This window comes from Stylophora pistillata, chromosome 9, assembly GCF_964205215.1.
Source record: "Stylophora pistillata chromosome 9, jaStyPist1.2, whole genome shotgun sequence".
NCBI lineage: Eukaryota > Metazoa > Cnidaria > Anthozoa > Scleractinia > Pocilloporidae > Stylophora > Stylophora pistillata.
The window spans coordinates 29,646,936-29,669,622 of record NC_142527.1 but is presented as its reverse complement, the minus strand read 5'-3'; the positions used below and the strand labels follow the sequence as shown (position 1 = coordinate 29,669,622).

The window sequence follows — 22,687 nt, the reverse complement described above, 5'->3', positions numbered from 1 at the left end:
CCTCCGACCACCCCCTCCCCCTAAGGCGATAAATCAAGAGTAGTCCCTAAGTTTGTAGGAACGAATCGAAAGTGAACCGCAGCCGCAGCATAACATAAGAAAAAAAAATACACCATAGTGCGTTCTGTCAAAATAAATTTACTTCATACCATAATAAACGGTTGCGTGATAATTTTTATAGTCATTTCTTTTTCTCTCAAATAAACTAGCATAACATCATTTGTATAAGTTTATTGTGGTTTTTAAACTTTGTAAGGGGTAAGGAATTCTCTTATCTCAATAAAGATTCATTGGAATCCTATATTCTCTTGTCTGAATCATTTACACTCCCGACCCAACATTTCATGACCATGAACGGTCATTTTTTCTTGGCAAAACTGCAATTATAATAAATTATTTCTTTTGTATAAACTTTCACTAATTTCATTAAAATAACTTTCATTATTTCCCTTTAAATTAATTTCAGAAATTTTTTCATGAGCAGTCCCCTACGTTTTCCAGCCTCAACAGTAGGGTGGTACGTTCTACTTCATTACACAATATCTGCGAGATCAATGGCATCAAACTCCTTAAGAAATTCCTCGGCACCAGATTCAACGCAGGCGCGATACCCCTCGCGGTGATAAGCAGTATAGAGAGAGGACGTAAAGAATTGATTGACAGTTGACGTACTTGGGAATCTCAGACAGAGCTTTTTGGATATCCACTGAAGGACTTTGGAGCTTGAATGACAACATTCACAGCAGCAGAAGGTCAGGCGGTCAACTTCATCTGCGCGGAGAACTGGACCCTTACCCCACTGTCCCTCGTCAAGTTTTTCTCCTGTATCTTGATGGTACTGTTTCCAATTGTTCTCCAAATTTGGGTTTGTAGCACTTTCTCCAGAGCCGGGGTAACGAGGAGCAATGATCATTATGTCGCCTTCTTTCACTTTCTCGTAGCTTTCATCGGGTTTTTTGTCGTAATACTGAACCTTAAATCGATAATATCTCGGCTGGCGACCTCGAGGTACGTCAATGTACGTTTTGCGCATCTCCTCTTGCACATCGCGGCCGCCAGATCCCACAAACTCACAGTTCAGGTCCTTTCTGGCTTGATTCATCGATCTCAGGATCTGTTTGGCGTAGTCTTCGTCGTTCACAATAAAACTTCCATCCACGATTAAAATTCGCTTTAGTCTTTTCTTTAGTAGTGGAAGCAAACCAAATTTCTCCAGGCGACCACCGTCACTGAGAGATAACAGTGCTGGGGGACTGGGGCCGACATGATTCACTTGAAAGAACTCACGCAACATTCGAACATGATATAAATGTACGTGACACCACCTGTAGAAAACACAAGATCAAGGTCAATAAAAATTATAAAGGTTGTTTAGTGAGCCAAAAGGGGATCGAAGAGTGTAAGATTGTTTCACGGGAAAACAACTGTCGCATTTCCAGGACGGCAACTGATGACAAATATCAGCAAAAACTAATTTACCGAAGGGCTTTTCAGAAATTAACTGTTGTTGGAGCAAATTTCAATAAAATGTCGTACATGCGTGCGATGATTGTTCTAATAAACTAAAGGCTCTTTCCCGAACAATCAGATGAGAAACTTATATCAGACCGTTTCGTTTCCTTTCTTTAGTTCTGATTGTCCGTCATCGTAATCACCTTGGACTTGGTTTTATAGCGACAAGCGCTCAACTGAAGCATAGATATTCCTCTCTGGTCGGACACACACTGACGCAGAATTTTCAATTTCTCACCTTGCAAAGCTGTCAAGGAAGCTTAGTGTTTGGCAGCCAGTTGGCAAAATGGCAATGCCGAAAAAAATTAAATAATAGGCTACCAACAAGACGATAGCGGCAAACTCAGCATTCTTCATTTCCCAAGGAGAATGCCAAATGGCTGCAATCAATATTATTGGAAGGGCTGCGATGCTCTGAATCAAAACCGACAAAATCTGAAACAAAAACACCAGACAACTCAATGAGACAAGGGAATACAAACGAGCGGCAATAGAAACTTGCCGACGGTCAATCGAGAGCTTATTTTGTTAACGCCATGAGTCGTCCGTTCAATCACCCGCCGCCTGCCACCCTCCGCCTAACGCACGCCGCCTGCCGCCTCAGTGCTACAAATGCAATCGCCTCTCATTCCGTCTTTTGCGTTTTCCTAATATTACGTTTCACTTTGTAACCCACCTTTGAAGCTATTTCGTCTCTATTCCCGCCACATCCGAAAGACTCCTTCGGGTTACTCCTGATACCTTTCCGGAGGGTAAATCCCAAAAGCATCTGTAGATCTCTGAACGGCTCCTCCTGCTCAGGACTCAGTGCCATTACAGCGGCAGAAGTTACCATGGCGTCCGTCTGATTGACGTATTTTGGACACAATTTGTCTTCCACACCAGGCTCCCCAGGCTGATGGTCAATTCGTTCATTCTCAGTCGGCGACAGAGCCATGATAGCGTAGGACGGCTCTTTTAAAATCGGTTTCTTGCGCCAATAATCCACTGCCACGTTACTAATGTACTGTGGTTTGACTTGCTTCAGGTCATCCATGACTAGAGGTTCTTTGGCTGGGTCGTGCTTCTCGGGTCGATAGCGGGACAGTATTGGGAAAAAGTCTCGGCACCTGATTCCGTTGCAGCCAAGAAATCCAACGCTTTCTTTCGTAAAAAATGCTTGCTGCAGTCTCCACCTGAAATTCAAAAGAACTCTATTACCCAGTTCACAGCAGCAAAATATGTTAGGTAAAACCGGGTTTAACCGAATACAAATAAAAAACAGAGAACTGGAAAACTGAATTTCCATAGGATTCAAGCAATCTCTAACTTGATTTTTTATTTTCAAAGTGCTACATTTGAAGAAGAAGACAAACATCGGCTACCATGAAGAAATAAATTTAACAAAAAAATGAAGCCTTAGAGCATGTTTAAGCAAAACACTAAGCATAATATTTCAAGTAAAATTTCTTTCATTTTTATCTCCCGAAATCGATGTTAGTAGTATTCAAAAGTGAGTTTTTGTACATTAAATGTTCAGTTATGGAATAAAACGCCAATTTTTATCGTTTCGTAAAATACCCCTATTCTCTGGAACCTGTATTAAGAGAATGACCGCTTAGTACAGGTTTGACTGAAAAAGGTTAAGGCCACTTACTTGTAGTATGTAAAAACTGCTGTAGTGCTAAACATTCCAACGAACGGATTTAACCATAAGCAAAATCCAGAAATAAGGAGGAGAGTGTAGAAAAGTTGCTCTTCGTACACGATACCCACAATACTGGTCTCATACACTCGCCACCTCACAAAAAATGCATACATGTACACCACTATCGCTAGGCATGCTTTGTCTCGCAACGGTGGAAATCCAAGCCAGAAAAAGACGCTTAGAGCGACTATTAGCACTTTCAGCCACTTGGGAAGAACTTCAGTAAACTCCTGCATTAACCAGGGGATGTAAGTCAAAGCGAGCAGCAACCCGGATAAGATTTTGAAGTAATGCGCAATCGAGCGAATCCTTAATGAAGCGATACTCTTGATGACGTGGGACACAAAGAATGCGAGGAACAGAAAAAAGAACAGGTAAAGTTGCTCGCGCACCTCTAGGTCGTCAATCTCGAATTGTCGAGTGCAACGTCTCTCTGTAGTGTTCAGTCCTTTTGAAATTTGAGGAACATCGGTGCAGTTGAAGCCTTTACGCATGATCTTACCAAACACGTAATCTATGACGAAGGCAGATGGAATAGCACCAGCGCTATACATGATGCAGGGAATGAGAAGATTAACTGTGATCAGTAGAAAAACCAGTATGATGCTCTCTAAAATGCCATGCAATGGGTATTTCCAATTGCAAATGTAACCAACTCTGCTTCGCATGTGCTCGAAAAATTCTTTATGCCATTTCGGATGATCTTCTTGGTTGTTTCTGTATTTCCAATCCAAATAAGAAGCCGCTGTATAATTTCCTCCGGAAACGCAGCTGACGTAATCAATTTTAACTTTACGGTGTAGAAGCCTTCGCAACACACCGGAGCTCAATGCAGCCGAACGAATTCCACCACCGGAGAAAGCAAGGCCGGTCTTTTCCTCAGGCATGATGCTGCAGTAATTACCTTGAAGTTGGATATGGGAAAATTCCAATTAGCTATAATCTTAATCAATATAAATTGCATGTATCTGTTTTAATTGTGGGAAAAGTTATGCTTATTTCCAGATCTGGTTATTTTAATCATCAGCAGAACTGTCAAACGAAAAAAATTAATAAAAAGAATAAAAATCAAATTAATAATTGCTAATTCAATCATAGGAGAGCTCCCTAGTTTAAACCTGCGTAACACCAATTAGCTATATCTTAATCAATATAAATTGCATATATCTGTTTTAATTGTGGCAAAAGTTGTGCTTATTTCCAGATCTGGTTATTTTAATCATCAGCAGAACTGTCAAACGAAAAAAATAACTAAAAAAAATAAAAATCAACACCTTTGCGTTACATGTCACGCGTCCTGCTGGTCAAATGGACGGAAGTCCCACCCCTCGCTCATGAAAGCGGAATTTTCAACGTTTCCGTAAGTCAAGCGGATTTTCTGCCAATTGCATCAGTCTGCTAAAACTACTGGAGTGTCGTAAAGCCACAAAATGTAAAGCTTTCACAATAAATTGAAGTTGAACAAGTTCACAATGCTCAGCTCACATGCCGAATAGTAATGCTCTTTCCTTCGCCATGGAAATAGAGCAAGCCCCAGATTTTTTGAGAGAAAGAAAAGGATTCAATAGTCTCTAAGAGTTTTAACTGTGATTTAGGGAAAACACAGAAATAGTTCGTCCTGAAGACAGTTAAGGCAGAGAAACCAAAACAAGTTTCGCAATTTCATTCTGTAGAATAAACTCAATCCTTCTGTGAAATCCGCGTGCGAATATAGATCCACAGACAAAGTTTCTTCGACAAAGGCAGCCACTTGTTTCGCCTTAATCCGTATGAAACGTGAAACAGAACTCAGCAAATATTCAAATTGAGCCATCTTGACCCTTGGCACAATCAACAATAATGCATATGCTGCATCGAGTAAACAAGATCGTAAACTAATTGCTTTCCATTTGAATTATTTCAAACCACTCCCGGAAAGATTACAAGAACTAAAGCAAGAATTAAAAGATCATATTCTTAGAAATATTAACAAAGTTAATCTTCGAACGTTCACTTTTTCGATTTACGAGGGGAACACTTTCATTTGTGAATTAATGGTACATTCAGAATAGAATACTATAAGAAAATTATCATACAAAAACAACAACAAATATAAACTGCGCTTACCTCTGAGGACACTCCCTTGTTCAAATTATTCACAGTTTTCAAAGTGAGCTCTTTATATACAGTGTCCTCAAAATAAAGTTTTTTCCCCTCCCATAGTTATAACTTCCTGTTCTGTCTTCCGGTGGGCCGGTGACGCAAGACACACTGGTGATGATACACGGAACGTTTAAATATATTCATTTTCAATCTAAGTATTGAAAGTAGTCAAAAACAGGAAAATATAACAATGTATTTATTGGTTACTCTGTTTATTGTACAAACAGTGTTATACGGGAATGACTCAAAACACTTCCCTTCTCAGAAAGCCCGGAAAAGTTGGTCTCCATGCATGTGAGACGCTTGCAACCTCTCTGTACCCCTGTGTAAATTGAAACTGGCAATGAAAGCTTTGCCAATCGACCGGGTAATCAAAATAAGACCATTTCTGTTAAGTCTGCCGACCAAAATTGTTGACGTGTTTTGAAGTAAATGTCACCAATTCTTTCCCTAACCGCTTTCACTTTGGCTGTTTCTTTCAGTTTCATTTAAGCGTGTTTTAGACTACGTGTCACGCCATAATCTACTTTGAGCGTGACGAGTTCGTTTATAACGTGCTAGCTCGCGCGCAAGTTTCCACTGATATGGGAGCAAAGCCTCGTTGGTTTTCTGAGACATTTCTCTATGTTCATTACCTTTTCGAAAGAAAGAGTGCGCACATAGCACGAGCACAACACAAATTTATAAAATTTTGTCACACAGCAGAAATAGATCTCAAATAATTTTAAATCCAGTATGATTTAGGAAATGTAGCCTCCTCTTAATTCTGTAAACTAGCTTTGTATTACAACTGAAAATGACTGCGTTCAAAACTTGATTCATAATGCTCAGTTTACGGTCATTTCTACAATAATTGCCGTTTACCGCCCTACGAAGTTTAGTGCAAAGAAAGGGAAACGTCAGTTACGTGAAGCGCTCAGAAAAAAATACATTTGTCAACAGAAATTTAAACAAATTCAGTGACTATTTCATCACAGTAAGTAAACAGTCGCAAAGACTTTTCTGTTCTCTTACACGTAGCAAGCGTTGCCGTATTCAGCAACGTATTCAGTATTTTATGGCTACGTAAATCAATAAATGGATTAAAATTTCGCATTATCTACGTATAATGCTGATAGACACATCCGACAACTACAACAAAGTTATAACTGACTACTTGTGATCCGTAAGAGTGCACATGATATGCGTTCCTTTGATCACCCTTTCACATTATATTTTTCTAGCCGAAGTTAAAGGCTGAAAATCACCAATGTGGATGATGACAAAGGCAATTTACGGGACATGTTGTGAGGGTTGTTGTATGTGGGAGGTTTGTGATGTGAACCTGTGATCCAGATCAAAGAGAAATTAAAGAGAAAGAATAATCAAATATCTACATCACACTGCGAGTAACTTTTCCCTGGATACCACTTGCTATGTTGTGCTGCCATAAGCTTAAAAAAAATACGAGGTTGAAGCACAGAGAATTGGAAATCTTACCTTTCGTAAACCTTTGCTTCGTTTGCGCGTTTCATGCAGGTAGTGGTTATGAAGCTTGTCATTTGATAGAACTGCTTCATTTCTTTGCCTATCGTGTTACCAGATGACAATCCCAACCTGATGGAAAACCGATTTACCGGAAATAAATCTCCTGCGCGGATCACGCGCTCTTGCAAAAAGAGGCTAGGTTACCAAGCCACTAGTGGTTGTTGTCTTGAGTTGTTGAGTCAAAAATGTCTTACGTGAAGTGAAAACTATTCCACTGCAGACTTTTTCGGACAGTTTCGGCCTTTAAAGACTTCAGAAAAGCGCCTCTTAAGTTCTAGTGCAGAAGGTGGGAATCGAGGGGCTGAGAAAGATGCAATTTGAACAGGACTCAAGTCAAGTATTCGTGAATATTTAGCATGAGTGATAGACGTCTGCTTTGTGTTCTTTTGTCACTGACTTTGTTTTCGTTATTACAAGGGGACACAGAAGGTAAGGAAATCTTAGATAGTCTTGATATGGTGAAAAAATCGTGATATCATCAGATCCAAACTATGAAATGAGTTTATATTTCCTTACCCACTCTCGGAGAATCGCTCCAAAATTAAATACTATATGTTTATTGTGTTATAAAATCAGCAGTGAAAACATACATATTTTTAATGCTGTTATTGTAGGTGCATTTGAACCATGCCCTGGGCAATACTGTGGAAGGATTATTAATGATGATGGAAAAACTGGAGACTGTGGAGTAAGTAATGTGATTCTTTAATAAACTGAAAACTAATAAAAATGCTTTGTGAATACAGATTCTGCATGTCTTTATGATGTATTAGAGTCTGGAAGAAGGCCACTTGCTGAGTTAAATTAAGAATACTGTGGAAAGGTACACTTCTCTGAATGTGCCAAAATGTCAATGATCAAATTTCAAGTCCCACTTACTTGCAAAGAATATTTTTTGGTGTAGATCAATGTCAAAACAATGTTACTCTTGCATCATGTAGTTTAGTTGTTGGAATGCAAATCACTTTGCACTTCTTTTCCTTCAAAGAGGATGCTACTCCTTTGAAAGTCATAGCAAAGCAAAAGGCCTCACAGTTGAAGTATATGATATTCATATACGTGTACTCACAATCAATTACTCATCAGTTACAGGTTTATTATGAACCAACAAAATGACCAGCTCCCAGTCAGCTTGTTAGCTCAGTTGATAGAGCACTGCACCAGTATGGCAAAGGTCATGAGTTTAACTCTCATACAAGCATGAATTTTTCCAAGCTTTTGTTTCACTACTGCTGATTTATAAGTAGTGTATACAATTGCAATGATCACTCTTGTCCTCATAAACCACTGGTGTAATAACTCAGTTTATTACACGACTCAGGAAGTCAGAGGACAAATAACTAAAATCAACCAATCAAATTGCTCTATTGCTGGTCCAATATTCTCTAAGTATTGGACCGGGCACTGTCCTGAATGGTCCCAAATGGTCCCGAATGATACCGCACTTATGTCCCTTTGAACTTCAGTCGTGTAATAAATCTCTTATTAACCAAGTTTGCTTGAGACCATACTGGAAGAATATCAGCCCTCGGTCTTTTTTGTATGGACCTCGCTGCGCTCGGTCCATACTGTCAAAACCTCGGGCCAATATTCTCCCAGTATGGCCCTCGCGCTTGGTTAATAAGGTATATGTCAGGAAATGTTGGGAGAACCTGAGAATACTCATCTTTGGCTGGTGGTTTTTAAATGTTTGTGTTGTTCTGATACAATAACAGTGCTTGTTTTAGAAATAACTCTTTAATAGCTTGAAAATCTGTTCATTTTAGGCTTGCCCAAGAGGTTTTAACACCAATGGCACAGCATGCTTAGAGTGCTCATCATCTCCTGATTTATATGACTGGTTGTACTTGGGTTTTATGGCATTCTTGTCTCTGATAACTCATTGGTTCTTCATTGACTTATTTGCCAAAAGAGATAGAAAAAGGTAACATATAATAGAAATTCAGAGTTCTCTGTCACAGATGTTTTTGTTTAAAAAGTTTTGTTTAGTTTCTCTAAAACTTTTTTTCACAAGGACTTTGAATGTAATGGATTTTCCATTTTTGATTATGTATTTTGCAGCATCTTTTTTCTCTGCTTGAGTGCTTTTGTGGAAAGTACCTCAGCTGCCATTTTTTCCCTCCTTGCCAGTAAACCTCAAGGTTAGTGTAGAACCTTAACAGTTGGTGCACACATTTGTGAAACATTTAAAGTGGGCCTTTTTGGTTTTTTTTTGTTCCTGTATGCAAAGAAAAGACAAAGCCACAGTAACATACGACTGCTAAGTAAATATATGTGACATAGGGGTTAAATTCTTGAAACAAACATTACTTACAAGCAATCTTTTTCTTACAGTATGTTTACTTTCTAGTATGTGTGGTATTTAATCTTGTGTTAGGTCATAATGTTACTCTACACATTTTCTCTGTATTCTCCTATAAAGAAGATATATCAGTATTTATTTATCTGTTTTCTTCCACATGGCTTGAAATAATTTCAACCCCAATCCTATTTTAACCTGAAACAGATACATGATTGTATAATACTACAACTATCTATGCTTTCTTGGTACTATTTCTTGGGTAGAAAGGGGCATGGTGAGAGTAAAATGTCTTGCTCAAGAATATAACACAATGAGATACCCTGTGTCATGTGGTAATCAAGTATTAAAAACCAACTGAAATGGATTATCAAGGCTGCATGATAAACACTCCAAATTCATGTTTTAAATAATCAATCCCATCAACCTTTATACATCTATTTATTACACGACTCGGGCAGTCAGGGGGCCAATAACTAAAATCAACCAATCAAAATGCTCTATTGCCGGTCAATATTCTCTCAGTATTGGACCGGGCACCGTCCCGAATGGTCCCGAATGATACCGCACTTGTGTCCTTTGAACTTCAGTCGTATAATAAATCTCTTATTAACCAAGCTTGCTCGGGACCGTACTGGAAGAATATCGGCCCTCGGTCTTTTTTGTACGGACCTCGCTGCGCTCGGTCCGTACTGTCAAGACCTCGAGCCGATATTCTCCCAGTACGGCCCTCGCGCTTGGTTAATAAGATATATATATATATATATATCATGTAAGCTATGCTGAAAGTACACTACACCCTGGATTCTAATGAGACTTCCTGACGTGGAGTCCAGCATGGGAACAGTCAGGCTACAGTATCTCCTACTTGAAAAATAACTTATTAGCTTTTGAGGGAAAAACAAAATAAGCAATATACAAGAGAGAGAGAGCTTTAAAAATACTATAGTTGTAGCCAGGCATGATAATAAATAAAGATTTTTTTGTTGTCTCTGACTAAAAAATCTTTGTGGCAGGACATTTTGGTTAAAATACTATAACCTTCTTCAGCAATAGAATGGCTACGGAAGCAAATGAGTGCTTTAAAAAGAGCCACAGAAACGTCACTTGGGATTGCCAAGGGCCTTGTAGATGTCAGGAATGTAAATGTGTTTATAGCATTCAGTTCACAAATTGAATGCCACATTTCTAAAAATAATCTTTTCAACCTTTGGGAACAGCAGTCAATGATCTTGATGTCCTCAAGGTCAAAATCATGATTGTATTTTATACAGTATTGGGTTAATAAAGAATTTCTATATCCTGTGAAAATCGCTCTCTTGTGTTCTCTAATCCTTGATCTTAAGGCTCTTGATGTTTGACCAATATAAACTTTGTCACAGTCTTTACAACTGATTTTATAGATCACTCCTGTTGATAAGTCTTTACTAAATTTGTCTTTAGGTGTTTTTAGAATGGAGCAAATGGTCATTACGGGTTTGTGGGTAACATTGATATTGAATTGAGTTAAAGTTCTTACAATTTTTTCTGAAATTCCTTGAAGATATGGCAGGGCAACAAAACCTCTGTTGGTTTGAGACTGATTTGTAGACCTAGTGGTGCTTTGGCAGCTTCTAATAAATTGTTTAGTTTAACCATTGATCTTCAGGGCGTCGACCACGTGTTGTATTTCGTATAATCTGTCTGCGTTGGTAGAAGGGATGTTCTTTGCTCTGTCGAGAAGGGTTCTAGCTACTGAACGTTTGTGTTGAGAAGGGTGCTGAGAATTGAAATGAAGGTATTTGTCAGTGTGTGTGGTTTTCCACAGGGAGAGCCTTTTGCCAGAGTTGAACTGAAGGTATTTGTCAGTGTGTGTGGTTTTCCACAGGGAGAGAGCCTTTTGCCAGAGTTGAACTGAAGGTATTTGTCAGTGTGTGGGGTTTTCCACAGGGAGAGAGCCTTTTGCCAGAGTTGAACTGAAGGTATTTGTCAGTGTGTGTGGTTTTCCACAGGGAGAGAGCCTTTTGCCAGAGTTGAACTGAAGGTATTTGTCAGTGTGTGTGGTTTTCCACAGTTAGAGAGCCTTTTGCCAGAGTTGAACTGAAGGTATTTGTCAGTGTGTGTGGTTTTCCACAGGGAGAGAGCCTTTTGCCAGAGTTGAAATGAAGGTATTTGTCAGTGTGTGTGGTTTTCCATAGGGAGAGAGCCTTTTGCCAGATTTGAACTGAAGGTATTTGTCAGTGTGTGTGGTTTTCCACAGGGAGAGAGCCTTTTGCCAGATTTGAGGCAGTATGCACTGCACTCCATGAACTGAACTTTTTTCCAAAGAAAGTAGGTATTTATAAATTATACTAATTTTTGTTTTTTTCGTCTTCTGACTTTAAGGCAGCCTAAGTTTGACATCATGCAAGACAAAGCAAATCGCAGACTGGTATACAATATTCTTTAATCCCAAACCTGATTATGTCAACACAATTCACTGTACACAAGAAGCTGTTTATCCTTTGTAAGTAGCAACAGAATTGTAGATTTCTTCGTATTAATTTATGGGTGTAATTTCATCTGCTGGTAACTACTGAAATTTGAAATAAACCTTGAACTGTAGCATCTAGTTTTGGCAAGAAAATATGAGGTTAAGGATGAACATTGAGCAAGCTTATTAAAGGGCCTGAGGACCAAAATGTCTTTAGTCATTTGAGGATATGGAATGATGGATTGTGGGCAATGATTGCCTTCAACATGCAGATAAGAAAATTTTAACAATGCAGTTGCAGGAATTTGGACAGGTTACCATTGGATGTAAACCCTAGAAGCATATGCTCCTTGTGAGAATCTGTGCATTTTTGTTTTGTTGCTCTTTTCTTACACTTGTTATAATCATTGTTTTCCATAATTTGTGGTTCTCTTCTTTCAGGTACACCATAGTGCTTATGTATTATGCACTCTCAGTTGGTCTCTTGTTTTTGTTCCGGCCCATTATTTCACACCAGTTCTGTGATGGTCAGGGGCGAAATTCTACATATGCTGCCATGTACTTTTTACCATGCCTTGCAGTGGTGCATGCCTTATTTGGTGGACTCATTTGTGAGTGCTTTGTTCTTTTTGGTGAATAATATAATTTCATGTTGTTCAGTCTTGCTGAAACAACTTTGACTCGACCTAACATATTCATGTTAGTTTATTAATAAAGGGTTTGTTAATACTTAAAATCTGTAACAATTATTTCAATAGTTCTGATGGTCAATCAATTAATCAGTGGGTCAGTTTATTAGTTGTTCAATTAATTAGTTCATTAGTTGTTCAATTAATCAGTTCATTAGTTGTTCAATTAATCAGTTCATTAGTTGTTCAATTAATCAGTTCATTAGTTGTTCAATTAATCAGTTCATTAGTTGTTCAATTAATCAGTTCATTAGTTGTTCAATTAATCAGTTCATTATTCAACCAATCTGTTAATTAAGTTAGCTTTGCAATGGCTTTTCCAGTGAAGTCTACTTTAGGGGAATAGAAGGGGCACCAGTGAAAACCTGAACATCTAGTAGAGGTAACATACGGAATTGATAAATTCTTGTTCGAGATGGATTCATCATTTTGGTTGATGCACCTACCTCATTTAACCTTGGATCACTGAGTGAGATCATCCAAAATGAACTAACTGTAGCTGTAACTCAGTTCAGCATTAACTTTTGAGTCTGTTTTGTGCCTGGCTTTTTTCACATTACAGCTTGAGTTGCATTTGGAGGTATCAGAAACTCCATAAGGGCTCCACTGTAAAGGGTGAGGGAGAAAGCTCCATCGCACATTTCATAAATTTTGTCCTTTTATCATCTACAGATTACTCTTACCCATACATCACGTTAACTATTTCTGTTTTGAGCACTGCTGCAGTCCTTGCCAAGAATAAAATAACAGTAAGTGAACTTGTCCATCACTCAGAATTGTGTTTTTAAAAAAGGTAAAGTTATGATGTAACAATGTTTCATTACACGAGCCTACAGAACCCGTACTGCTGTAGATCCTAACAGCTTAAAGTGACTGCAGCAAGAGAAATGTTACCAGTGGCGTATCTAGGGGAGGGACCTGGGTAAAAAAAAAAATAAACACAAAAGGAAGAAAAGCTGGCAGGTGTACATACACACACACATGAAGCCCCCCCCCCCCTCCCCTAAGCTCAAGGTCTGGATCCGCTACTGGTTACCTCTCTTCCACTGGATGTAAGTTGATTTCAGGTTGCCTTTCAACATTTTGTAAGGTTTCCCTGAAATAACATCAATGCACAGTTATAGATAAGTTTGTCTATTTCTCAGTTTATTTTCATGCAAAATCGTTCGGCTTATAGGCAAATAAATACAGTACTTCTCGGTGTAGAGAAGCACTGTAATAATGGAGTGTCTTGCCCAGTGATCTGGGCACATAAATGGACCCGATTCTTTTGATCAGCAGTTCAACGTGTAACCCCCATGACCCAGGCCACTTCATGTCCCAGGCCACTTCATCTCCCAACAAGTGTGACAATGTGTCATCGTTGTTGAAGATTGCTAACATGTTTTTCTAAAATCATGATTACTTTTAGCATATCGGCCAGTTGGTCAAGAGCAAACGTCACTCGATCATCATCATGGCTCATTGGTTAGCGCATGCGTATGGAATATTGGCCGTCACGCAACTCCGTGACCCTACAGTACATGGACCCATGTTCGCATTGGTGTTGGCTCCAGTATCATTCTTTTTGTTAACACATTCTTTCACAGAGCCAAGCAAGTTTAAGACTCCTTGAATTCACTTAACGTTTTTTTTTCTCTAATTTCTAACGAATCACGCGATAAATTACGCTGGGAGAAAAAAGGGGGAGGGGGGGGCTCTGTGCGTGTTAATTCGTGAATTTGGAAGCCCAATAGTTCCACTTTGTTTCACTTTGCTTTTCTTTCTCCCCCAAAAAAGAGAACCATTTTTTCAATTTCTCTTTATTTTGTTTCTTATTATCGTTCTGAAAGACATTAAGATCTTTAATATTGTCTCATGAGCGGTTCCTACCGGCAAATAGAGAGTTCAGGGCTCGACACTAACTTTTCAACTTACCAGCCAAGTGACCAGTGACATCTTAGATTTTATTAATATTTTTATCAGTTTATTTTCTAACCAAACTGGCTAATGGACATCGAAAACCACTAGCCAAAACTGAATTTCTACTAGTCTGTGGCCGGTGGGTTACCGTTAGCGTCGAGCCCTGTGAGGTAGAAGATATTTTAGAGTTTTCAGACAAGTATAGGTTGAAATAGTGTTCGCTCACTGAGTTACATTCAATCCATAATATATTTTTTAGTATTTTTGTTTCTACTCTCAGCGACTATCAACCTCAAAATGAGTGATCCACTATTTCGACAGCGTGCTTACAGTTTCACAACAACTGACGGCACAAACTTGAGTTAGGAAAAATCTGTCATTTGTGTGTCATTCGGTTATGAGCAGTAAAAGTAGGAAATATTTATTAAAGAGTATTTGCTGTTCTTTAATGGGGGTTAGTGTTACTATCCAACTTACTAGAATGTTGAGTAATTGTTTGTTGTAAGGTTGAATCATGTAAATTATTAAATGCTGTTTCTTACGTTATGCTTCTCGTTCAGTAGAGAATGCGACTGAGAAATGCTTATCTTCGATCGGGCGATTTCTTTTGGTGGTGAGCGCGAAAGAGTAACAGTGTGCGCGTCGGCGGTGTGTAAAATGAAGAGAAGAAACCGCTTAAAACAATTTCTGCATCCTAGCGCTCCACTTAATCGTGTGTCATGCCGTCTCGCACAATAACTGTATTTAGTTCAAGTCACTTTGACTTAAGTCTTCTTTCTCAGCTGTTTTTCAGATGTCACGCTTTCTCCTTTCTCGCTTTTGAGGGAAGTGTCGCGTTCCATCCCAAAGAACGGCTCCTAAGGAGACCGTCTTTACTGGTTTTATCATAGTTTTCTTGTGTAATCTGGCCTAGTCTTCCCTTCAAAGACTGTTCCAGGCTTTTTTTTTTTTTTTTTTCGTCTTTTCTTCTTATTCATGCCTTGTCTTGGCTTGTTTTGTTTATTTTCCCGTTTCACTTGTGAGTTTTGCATCAACTTGTCCGGGCTTGTGTTAAGTCTTATCGCATTTTATCTAGACTTAATAGTTTACCTTCCCAGTGCGAACAGACCCACGCGACCACACGAAACGAAACAACGCGAAAAGACGCGAAGAGGAATGCTCTGTGGCGATTAAAGGATGATTTTTTGGATTGATTGAAAACCGCAACATAGCACAACCTTCATAGACTGTTCTGGCTTTTTTTTTCTTGTTGTTTTTCGTCTTTTTTTCTTATTCATGCCTTGTCTTTGTTTGTTTTGTTTATTTTCCTGTTTCACTTGTTTGTTTCGCATCAGCTTGTCCGGGCTTGTGTTGAGTCTTATCGCATTTCATCTTGGCTTTGACAGTTTTCCTTCCGAGTGCGACCAGACCCACGCGACCACACGAAACGAAACAACGCGAGAAGACACGAAGAGGAATGCCCCTTTGGCGAATAAAGGATCATTTTTTTATTGATTGAAAACCGCAACATAGCACAACTTTAATTGCCAAATTATGGCTGATCAATTCTTCCATATTCCAAACATAAACACGGCAGGAGATTTAATCTTGCCTAGATCTTTGTTCTTCCGCTGGGGTATTAGATGTTTGCGTTCCATTTTTTCAAGAAGTTTTAGCATCGCGAGAACAGCGACTTACGACATCCAGCCGGTTGAATAAGATAAACAAAGAAATAGTGGATTGAGAAAGTTTTCAAAGTCAAAAATAAAATCATTCCATCGGGGGTTGCGAAAGAGGGTGATTCGGGTGATGAGTGAAAACAAAAAAAAAATTGAAAAAACTGAACTGAACAAGTTAGTGAGCAATAGCTTGTTCGACACTGTTGTGAAAAGCGGATACTTTCATGCTTCATCAATTTTTGCGACAAACCAATGTGGCGTGAATTCACGGAGAAAAGGTAGTCGGGTATGATCACGGGAAAACCAGTTTTGTAAATTTGTGCTCGATATTAGTGGCATAGTTCAAATTTCCATTTGATTGATTGATTCATTTTTGGCAAAAATACGAAGTTAACATTTTTAAACTGTCGCTTTTATTTTCAATTCAGTAACTTAGTTCTGGCAAATGTTAAGATATCTTTCTCCTCGCTTAAATTAACACGGGAAAGATCTTTCATTTACCTGTAAACACCAAGTGACTTCTCATGTTTGAATGGGAGAACGCTTCAGATAAATTTTCGAAGTGGTGCTTTCAGGCGCAATTTACGTTCTACTGGTGTCAATAAATTTCATAATTGTTGCGGAAAGGGAGTGTTCCAGAAAATGTGCATGAAGGTTTCAGCGTTTCAGTTTCTCTGTCAGGAACATAATCAGCTAACTTCTCGCATGCGTGGCTGTAACTAATGTTCGTAACATGTAAAAATATCTTAGCTGTATTTAGAATAATGTAATGTTTGACTTTGAAAATTACTTCCTTAAACTTGTCACAAACTTGAGCCTTTATTTGTTCGATCCTTGATTCCAAAAATGAGTAAACACAATTGCCGCGTATAAACGTTCCACTATTCGATCACTTTTTCAAAGTATTAACCCACACTTATAGACTTAATGTTACTTCCCTTTTGCAGGACCCCTAGCTTCCGGCCAGGTTGAGTAGTTAAGGCTATCGTATTGCAAAACAGTTTCTAAAATAGTAAGCAAGAGAGCATTTTAATCTAAAAGTGAATATCCTGTCCTTTGATTCTGCCAACAAGACTTCTAGAAGACTTTTATTCCGTACCTTTATATTAGCACGTTGCTCATACATGCCACAGACACTTGATCCCGACGGGTTTAATCATGTTTTAAATTTGCTTCTTATTGAGTTTTGTTCAGGGTTTAGAGGTCGAAGTAAAGCAACAAACTTAAGTAACTTTCTTAGAACTTAAGAGGAAAAATGCGAGGGAAAATAAGATCAACAACACGCACTTAAAAAAGACGAGTGTGAAATGACCTTCGCAATATTTTGTACTATCCCAATCACTGTTCAATTTTGACCCTATCGTAGTTTATGCAGCCAAACGTTTCCGTAACGAAGATCGATACAAATGTGTACAGCCTCTGAGAAACTAACCGCTGCAAGGCGCGAACTGATATACACAACGGAAAATCGAGAGATTGTCTTTCAAAATCCTGGTAAACCTACAGTAATGAAGATGCATCACTATTGTAAGCCTTGTCTAAGAGAAGCGTCCCAGACTCTACTAGGATCAAACTAACGTTTTAACGGAATTTAAAAAGACGCAAACTGTTTATATTTGATAAGGTGATTTATGTAAATTGAAGGGTGAGTGGTATTTTTCAAATGTTGAATCGAAGACTGTACGTCACGATTGTCGTAAGGAAGCCGTGTTTTCAATAACTTTGTGCCGCCCACTTGTTATTTAAACGACTGCTAAAGTAATATATTGAGCGGCGGGTAAAGTACGAGAACACATTTCAAGAGCTGCCGCAATATTATCTGTGTACATCCATCACGCCTTTACGAAGTAAACATGATTGAACATGTAATAGAGCTCGTAAAAAGCTCTCAGGACTGACAGTTATGGAGTTTTAACTCATTCGTTTAAAATCGTAAGTTAGCCATAGTTTGGTTTAACTCACGAGGAAAGTTCACCAACCGCAAAGACGTTTCAAAATAAATCAAGCAATTCATTTATTTTCATTGAATACAATCAGATATTGCCTTGATGACATCCGTAGGGTGCCAACACAGAGCAAGTTTATCACAACATATGTAGTATACCATGAACATGGGTAAAATTATGATACACCACAGCAACCGACAAAATTAAATACAAGTGAAATTCATATGTTCTTTTGTCTTCATTTGGTGCCTATTCAATATGAAAACGCATCAGAAGTTAAGTGTCATCCCTAAATTTAGTCAAGACGCAAATGACAGTTGAAAGTAGTCTATGGGCAATCTCTGGGAGCGGCAGGCAAAAGCGGTGTTTAATTTGTCGTTCAGGAAATTGTGCAAGATACCAAAGAGAAGACAAGGGAAGTATGAACAGAATTTTGTTCCACTTTGATACTGCCAATTTGAGACTACAAACCAAACGTCAATGACGATTCATCCGAGTTAGATCTCAATACTCAATTTTTGCTATCAAAAGGCTCTCTCTAATGCAAATTTTTAAAACCAAGGGATTTTTTAGTTTTGATTATTTTTAGGTCTCATTACGACTCGGGCGTTGTCAAACCGGGAAAAAAACTGTTAACAGGGTTTAACTGAATGTAAAAATCCAGCTCTCCGTTTTGATTCGTGGGAGGTTATGGCTGAAAGCTGAAGTTGTAATTGATAACTATGAACAACAATAAACAGCGATTACTCGGAGTTTATTTTATTGTTAAGCTTAACAATCCCACTCAATTTGATGAACACCGATCGTTCATGTTCGCGAGCCGGCTCCTGTCTTCGTAAACCATCGTATTCCATCGACAGTTGCGAAGTCTAATGAGGTGAAGTCGCCAAACCCGGAAAGTTAACGAAATCGCTGAAAATAAAACATGACACCATCGCTACCTTTGGTTAAAAGAAAATGCAAATTCTAAGCGGAAGCGAACTCGTCTGAAAAGGGATTCCCCTTGATACGCTTATGTATTTCTAATTGATTATTTTGGCGCGCAATTTTTCCGCATCGCGCGTTGTGCGTGGGTGACGCAATCTAAGTGGACGGAAAATAAATCACTGCTGTGTTGTCTATAAAATGGCTCCGTTCTAGGAGTTTTTCAAATGCACAAGTTCTTGGCTTTGCGCAAGTAGTCGACCGTCCCAAAGACAGACAGGGTGGTGCAAGTGTTTTGTGAAAAACGGGTAAAATACCAAGAATTATGCTGTTCTCAATCAAGGTAAAACAAAAGTTTATTTTTCAGGGGTAATGACAAACCTCTGAAGTTTTCATTCGTTCTTTTATAATTAGTGAACACGAAGCCCCTCTAAGATTTTTCGGTACTAAAATTGAAACTTTTATATTAGATCGGTCTTGCAATTTGAAAAGGATTTAGAATGCACAGATCGACGAAAATTACAATTCGATGTTGAAGATCGCCAATGAAATTTGATGAATTTGATTTTACGGCATTTGATCCATCTTTTCTGGACTGAGAATTTCGTTTTATCGTTTTCACGGTTCGCGAATTTTTCTTTGTATTCAAAAATTTACATTTTGATGTGTTCACTCAGCTGAATCAGATACACAATCACGCACATTTTACAATAAGTTTGATTTAATGAAACAATAATCGATATATGTAAAAAGCGCTAGCTAAAAACTCGAGCATCGAAATTTTCCTGCGATTTCGCTTACCTCCTTTTCTAATCTTTTATTAGATGCACCTGAAAATGTATCATTTCCCCGCACAGCAAATGCAAATATTTTCAAATTGTTGTTCAAATGGGGAGGGCAAATAGTTAAAGTTCACAAGTGCCTTTTCGAATTTTCAGGATTTAAAGACCAGATTCAGCGCAGAGAAAATATTGTTGATTTATCAATTGTTCAATCGATTTCAAGATGAAATCATAATTATTGATTTAGCTCGATGCGAATTTCTCTTGACTCAGCAATATTTATATTTAGCATACGAATTTTCAGTCTTAGTAATCTTAACATATTTCTTCCTTATGTTCCAGCAGGCACTTTGGGTGGTTTTGGCGCTTCTCTATGCGGCTCAAGTTATCAACTCAGCTCCTTGCGGAGAGACGTTAGTTACACCAAGAAAAGTTGTGGAAGGAGTTTCCAGATCCGGGTGGTTATTGGTGCAAGAAAATTCAGGGGAGGATTTTAGGAAAAGCTTAAGTATTCTGCCTCGCCAGAGGAGAAGCACTGGTCACAGAAAATCCCATCACTGTAATTGGACTGACGAGCTTGACGAGAATGTAAATAGAAAGCCCAGGTTTTTATACAAAGCAGTATGTAAAGGTTGCATTTCGTCTTGCAAGCCAGTGGAGTTCGATCATCGTGTACTTGTAAAAGATTGTAACGCCGGTCTAAGAACTCGCAGAGAAAGAATGGACGTCTGGAAGTGGGAGAAAGTGACTCTGCCGGTGGCGTTTGTGTACAATCCTTAAATAACTTCTCTTGAGTAAAAATCATGTCCCGTGCCCGGCTGCATGCTCTGAGATATGGCACCGGCGGAAAGTCACGTGAACGTCATCGTGACGTCGGGTATATCAAGGCAAAAGATTTGGACGAATTTGCAAAGTACCTAAAACAGAAAGAGAAGAAAACGAAATTAAAACCACTGAAATAAGAGGAAAGAGAAGGCGAAGGACAAATAATAAATAAAATGCAAGGAGGAACAAGAAGAAGAAACGTGTCAACTTCGGAAGTAGTTCGTAAGAAAAGCTTTTGTTAAGCCACGTTTTTTAATTCAATATGATTTGAATGTTGTAGATATTTCCTTCTATCATAAATTGGCCAAATCAAGAATTTTTAATGAGTAGTATCAGACTGAATGAAGTCACCTAATTCTTAATTTGAATATTCTTGGTGGTTGCAGAAAATATTTTTATCATATTTTGATTATTTATAATCCCTCGTATAACGTGAAAATAGCTAGTAGAGCCGTCATTAGGATTGTTGAATGATGTGGAATAGAATTATACAGATTCTGTGCGAAGCATGGAAAAAAAAAGGTTGACTCAGCGAGTTATAAATATGTTTTCTCCAAGTTGAGAACACTCAGCATAAAAATATTTATTTTTAGTTTTAATCTCTCTACTATCAACTCAATTAGAAATATCATCATCAGTAACTTCATTTTTATGACTGTTATAATAAACCAAGCGTAGGCGTAATTCCAACTCGTTTACTGTATATCTAATGTGTAATCGCTTCTTTATATATAGGTAATATAGGAATCACTAATTTAATCAATCAACTGTCACTGTACAAACAAAACGAAATATCTGGTTTCACAGGTAAAGAAATTGTTCTCGCATGGGACCATGGGGGCGTCTCCATGTTTCCGACAACTGTATCTGTCACTTTTTCAAGAACACGATTTCTAAATAATCATTTCATTTATGTTCTATTGTAATAGAACAAAAGCCGAAAGATGTGCTGGGTTATTTAAAAGTTATTTAAAAACAAAACCAGATAATAAACAACCATGTAATATATTTATTATTTATTTCACCAATGTTAAAATATTTCACATAGATTAGGTTAGAGTTAGTAACTGAAAAAAAGGAAATGAAAATGAATACTAAATATGGTAATCATTGACACCGATTTCAATAATAAATAATCGAAAACTGAACTTTGTGGCTATCATGGGCCCATCTACACCGACCGTGTGGCATGTGAAAATATCTTAATTTGTTTGAGAACAATTCTATTACCAAATGACAATTGCTCAATTTTTCGCTGCTTGTACACACACCCTAACGGCTATAACAGATCAAGGCGGATCATCGAAAACGGCGGATCCGCACAACTGAATTATCTCTAACGCTTTACTCTGATGAGGATTTCCGTTTAGGCAGTGGACGCCGGTCAATATAACTAATAACGATCAGACTATGCGATTACACAAAATGATCTCCGATGGAACAGTGCAAATATAAATCGAAAATCTTTCAGGCTGCAAGCTTTCATTCAGCACCAAACATTGTGACGTATAATGCAACTGCGGATTCTTCATGCCTGACAACTGAGCCAGTGCTGATACGGATGTTCGTTGAATGCTTTTCCGTTACCAATTTACCCCGAATTTCTTCTACAGTAAATTTAATCCCTTTAAAAGGAGCTTCACTTCCTCGATTTAGGTTTGAAATCATTTAATATATGAAGGAAGTTGGTTTAGCTCTTTTTAACGGGTCAACATAAGCTCTGGCGGCCCTCCGTTATCTTGGAAACAACGCCAATTCAATTTGAATTTTATCCGTCACCAAAGTGTTAGAACTTGAGATATCCTGGGTCAGCAGCCGAGCTCGATCCTCGACACGAGGTTCGGGCGAGGTAAGGCGAAAGCCGACCCCTGATACATGACGTGAAACTCCAGGCAGAAACTCTTTCGTTGTCATTTTCAATTTTATCAATATTCATATCAGAATTTAAAAAAATTGTTTCGTTAATTTATCAAAATCCTCTAAAATTAAATTAGCTTTAAAGGCAGGGCTTCTTCAGTATGTGCTATAAAAGCTGATGCGTGACTTGGCAGGGCTTTCTTTCATGCAAAACATTCGTCTCAAGGCATGTAACGCAATACACCAGTGTACAAGCAATCGACTTCCTGTTATGCGTTCCCTAGATATCGGATAAAGCGACTTCAAACGTCTATACAAACATAAACAATAGGGTTCATTACTGTAATAGACAATTTTGACGCACGAATAATTTTAATTTAACATTAATTTCGATCGGTTATTGAGGCTAGTCCTTGTTTCGCATTTCTAGCTTGCGATGAAGTTAATGTCATGCCCGAGTTACTGTGAAACTGAAAATTTTCAAG

At 38.3% G+C, this 22,687-nt stretch overlaps 3 protein-coding genes across 7 annotated transcripts; 2 read left to right on the top strand and 1 right to left on the bottom strand.

The window, feature by feature from the left end:
• Nucleotides 1-118: 118 nt before the first annotated feature.
• LOC111339082 (uncharacterized) lies at nt 119-6,974 on the bottom strand. 4 transcript variants are annotated; one of them, XM_022945668.2, is made up of 6 exons: nt 6,821-6,974; nt 5,306-5,449; nt 3,149-4,103; nt 2,189-2,687; nt 1,751-1,947; nt 119-1,325 (listed from the first exon to the last, which is right to left on the bottom strand). In XM_022945668.2, the coding sequence occupies exons 3-6, from the start codon at nt 4,084-4,086 to the stop codon at nt 533-535; spliced, it is 2,427 nt and encodes an 808-aa protein (XP_022801403.2). In that variant the 5' UTR covers nt 4,087-4,103; nt 5,306-5,449; nt 6,821-6,974; the 3' UTR covers nt 119-532. The 4 variants fall into 4 exon arrangements, with proteins under 4 accessions (XP_022801403.2, XP_022801411.2, XP_022801416.2 ...); XM_022945676.2 differs by having other exon boundaries at nt 5,306-5,663; nt 6,821-6,942; XM_022945681.2 differs by having other exon boundaries at nt 5,306-5,492; nt 6,821-6,942.
• A 35-nt stretch (nt 6,975-7,009) lies between these two features.
• LOC111339177 (JNK1/MAPK8-associated membrane protein) lies at nt 7,010-14,756 on the top strand. The gene is made up of 8 exons (XM_022945773.2): nt 7,010-7,297; nt 7,483-7,556; nt 8,635-8,792; nt 8,930-9,009; nt 11,532-11,652; nt 12,061-12,230; nt 12,981-13,057; nt 13,720-14,756. The coding sequence occupies exons 1-8, from the start codon at nt 7,225-7,227 to the stop codon at nt 13,921-13,923; spliced, it is 957 nt and encodes a 318-aa protein (XP_022801508.2). The 5' UTR covers nt 7,010-7,224; the 3' UTR covers nt 13,924-14,756.
• A 3,408-nt stretch (nt 14,757-18,164) lies between these two features.
• Nucleotides 18,165-21,493, top strand: LOC111339337 (uncharacterized). Of its 2 annotated transcripts, none has more exons than XM_088733214.1 (2): nt 18,165-19,081; nt 19,866-21,493. In XM_088733214.1, exons 1-2 carry the CDS (start codon nt 19,064-19,066, stop codon nt 20,298-20,300), a joined length of 453 nt encoding a protein of 150 aa, XP_088589340.1. In that variant the 5' UTR covers nt 18,165-19,063; the 3' UTR covers nt 20,301-21,493. The 2 variants fall into 2 exon arrangements, with proteins under 2 accessions (XP_088589340.1, XP_022801726.1); XM_022945991.2 differs by having other exon boundaries at nt 18,166-19,081; nt 19,863-21,493.
• Nucleotides 21,494-22,687: the final 1,194 nt, after the last annotated feature.

What these genes read in the sequence shown, in the direction of transcription:
- LOC111339082 (XM_022945668.2), bottom strand. Translation starts at nt 4,086, where the DNA reads ATGCCTGAGGAAAAGACCGGCCTTGCTTTCTCCGGTGGTGGAATTCGT. An exon ending in GAGACGAAATAGCTTCAAAG is followed by an intron (nt 1,948 to 2,188) that starts GTGGGTTACAAA and finishes TTTTTGTTTCAG; the next exon opens with ATTTTGTCGGTTTTGATTCA. An exon ending in TTCCTTGACAGCTTTGCAAG is followed by an intron (nt 1,326 to 1,750) that starts GTGAGAAATTGA and finishes TGTTTTCTACAG; the next exon opens with GTGGTGTCACGTACATTTAT.
- LOC111339177 (XM_022945773.2), top strand. Translation starts at nt 7,225, where the DNA reads ATGAGTGATAGACGTCTGCTTTGTGTTCTTTTGTCACTGACTTTGTTT. An exon ending in GAAAAACTGGAGACTGTGGA is followed by an intron (nt 7,557 to 8,634) that starts GTAAGTAATGTG and finishes TGTTCATTTTAG; the next exon opens with GCTTGCCCAAGAGGTTTTAA. An exon ending in CTTATTTGGTGGACTCATTT is followed by an intron (nt 12,231 to 12,980) that starts GTGAGTGCTTTG and finishes TATCATCTACAG; the next exon opens with ATTACTCTTACCCATACATC.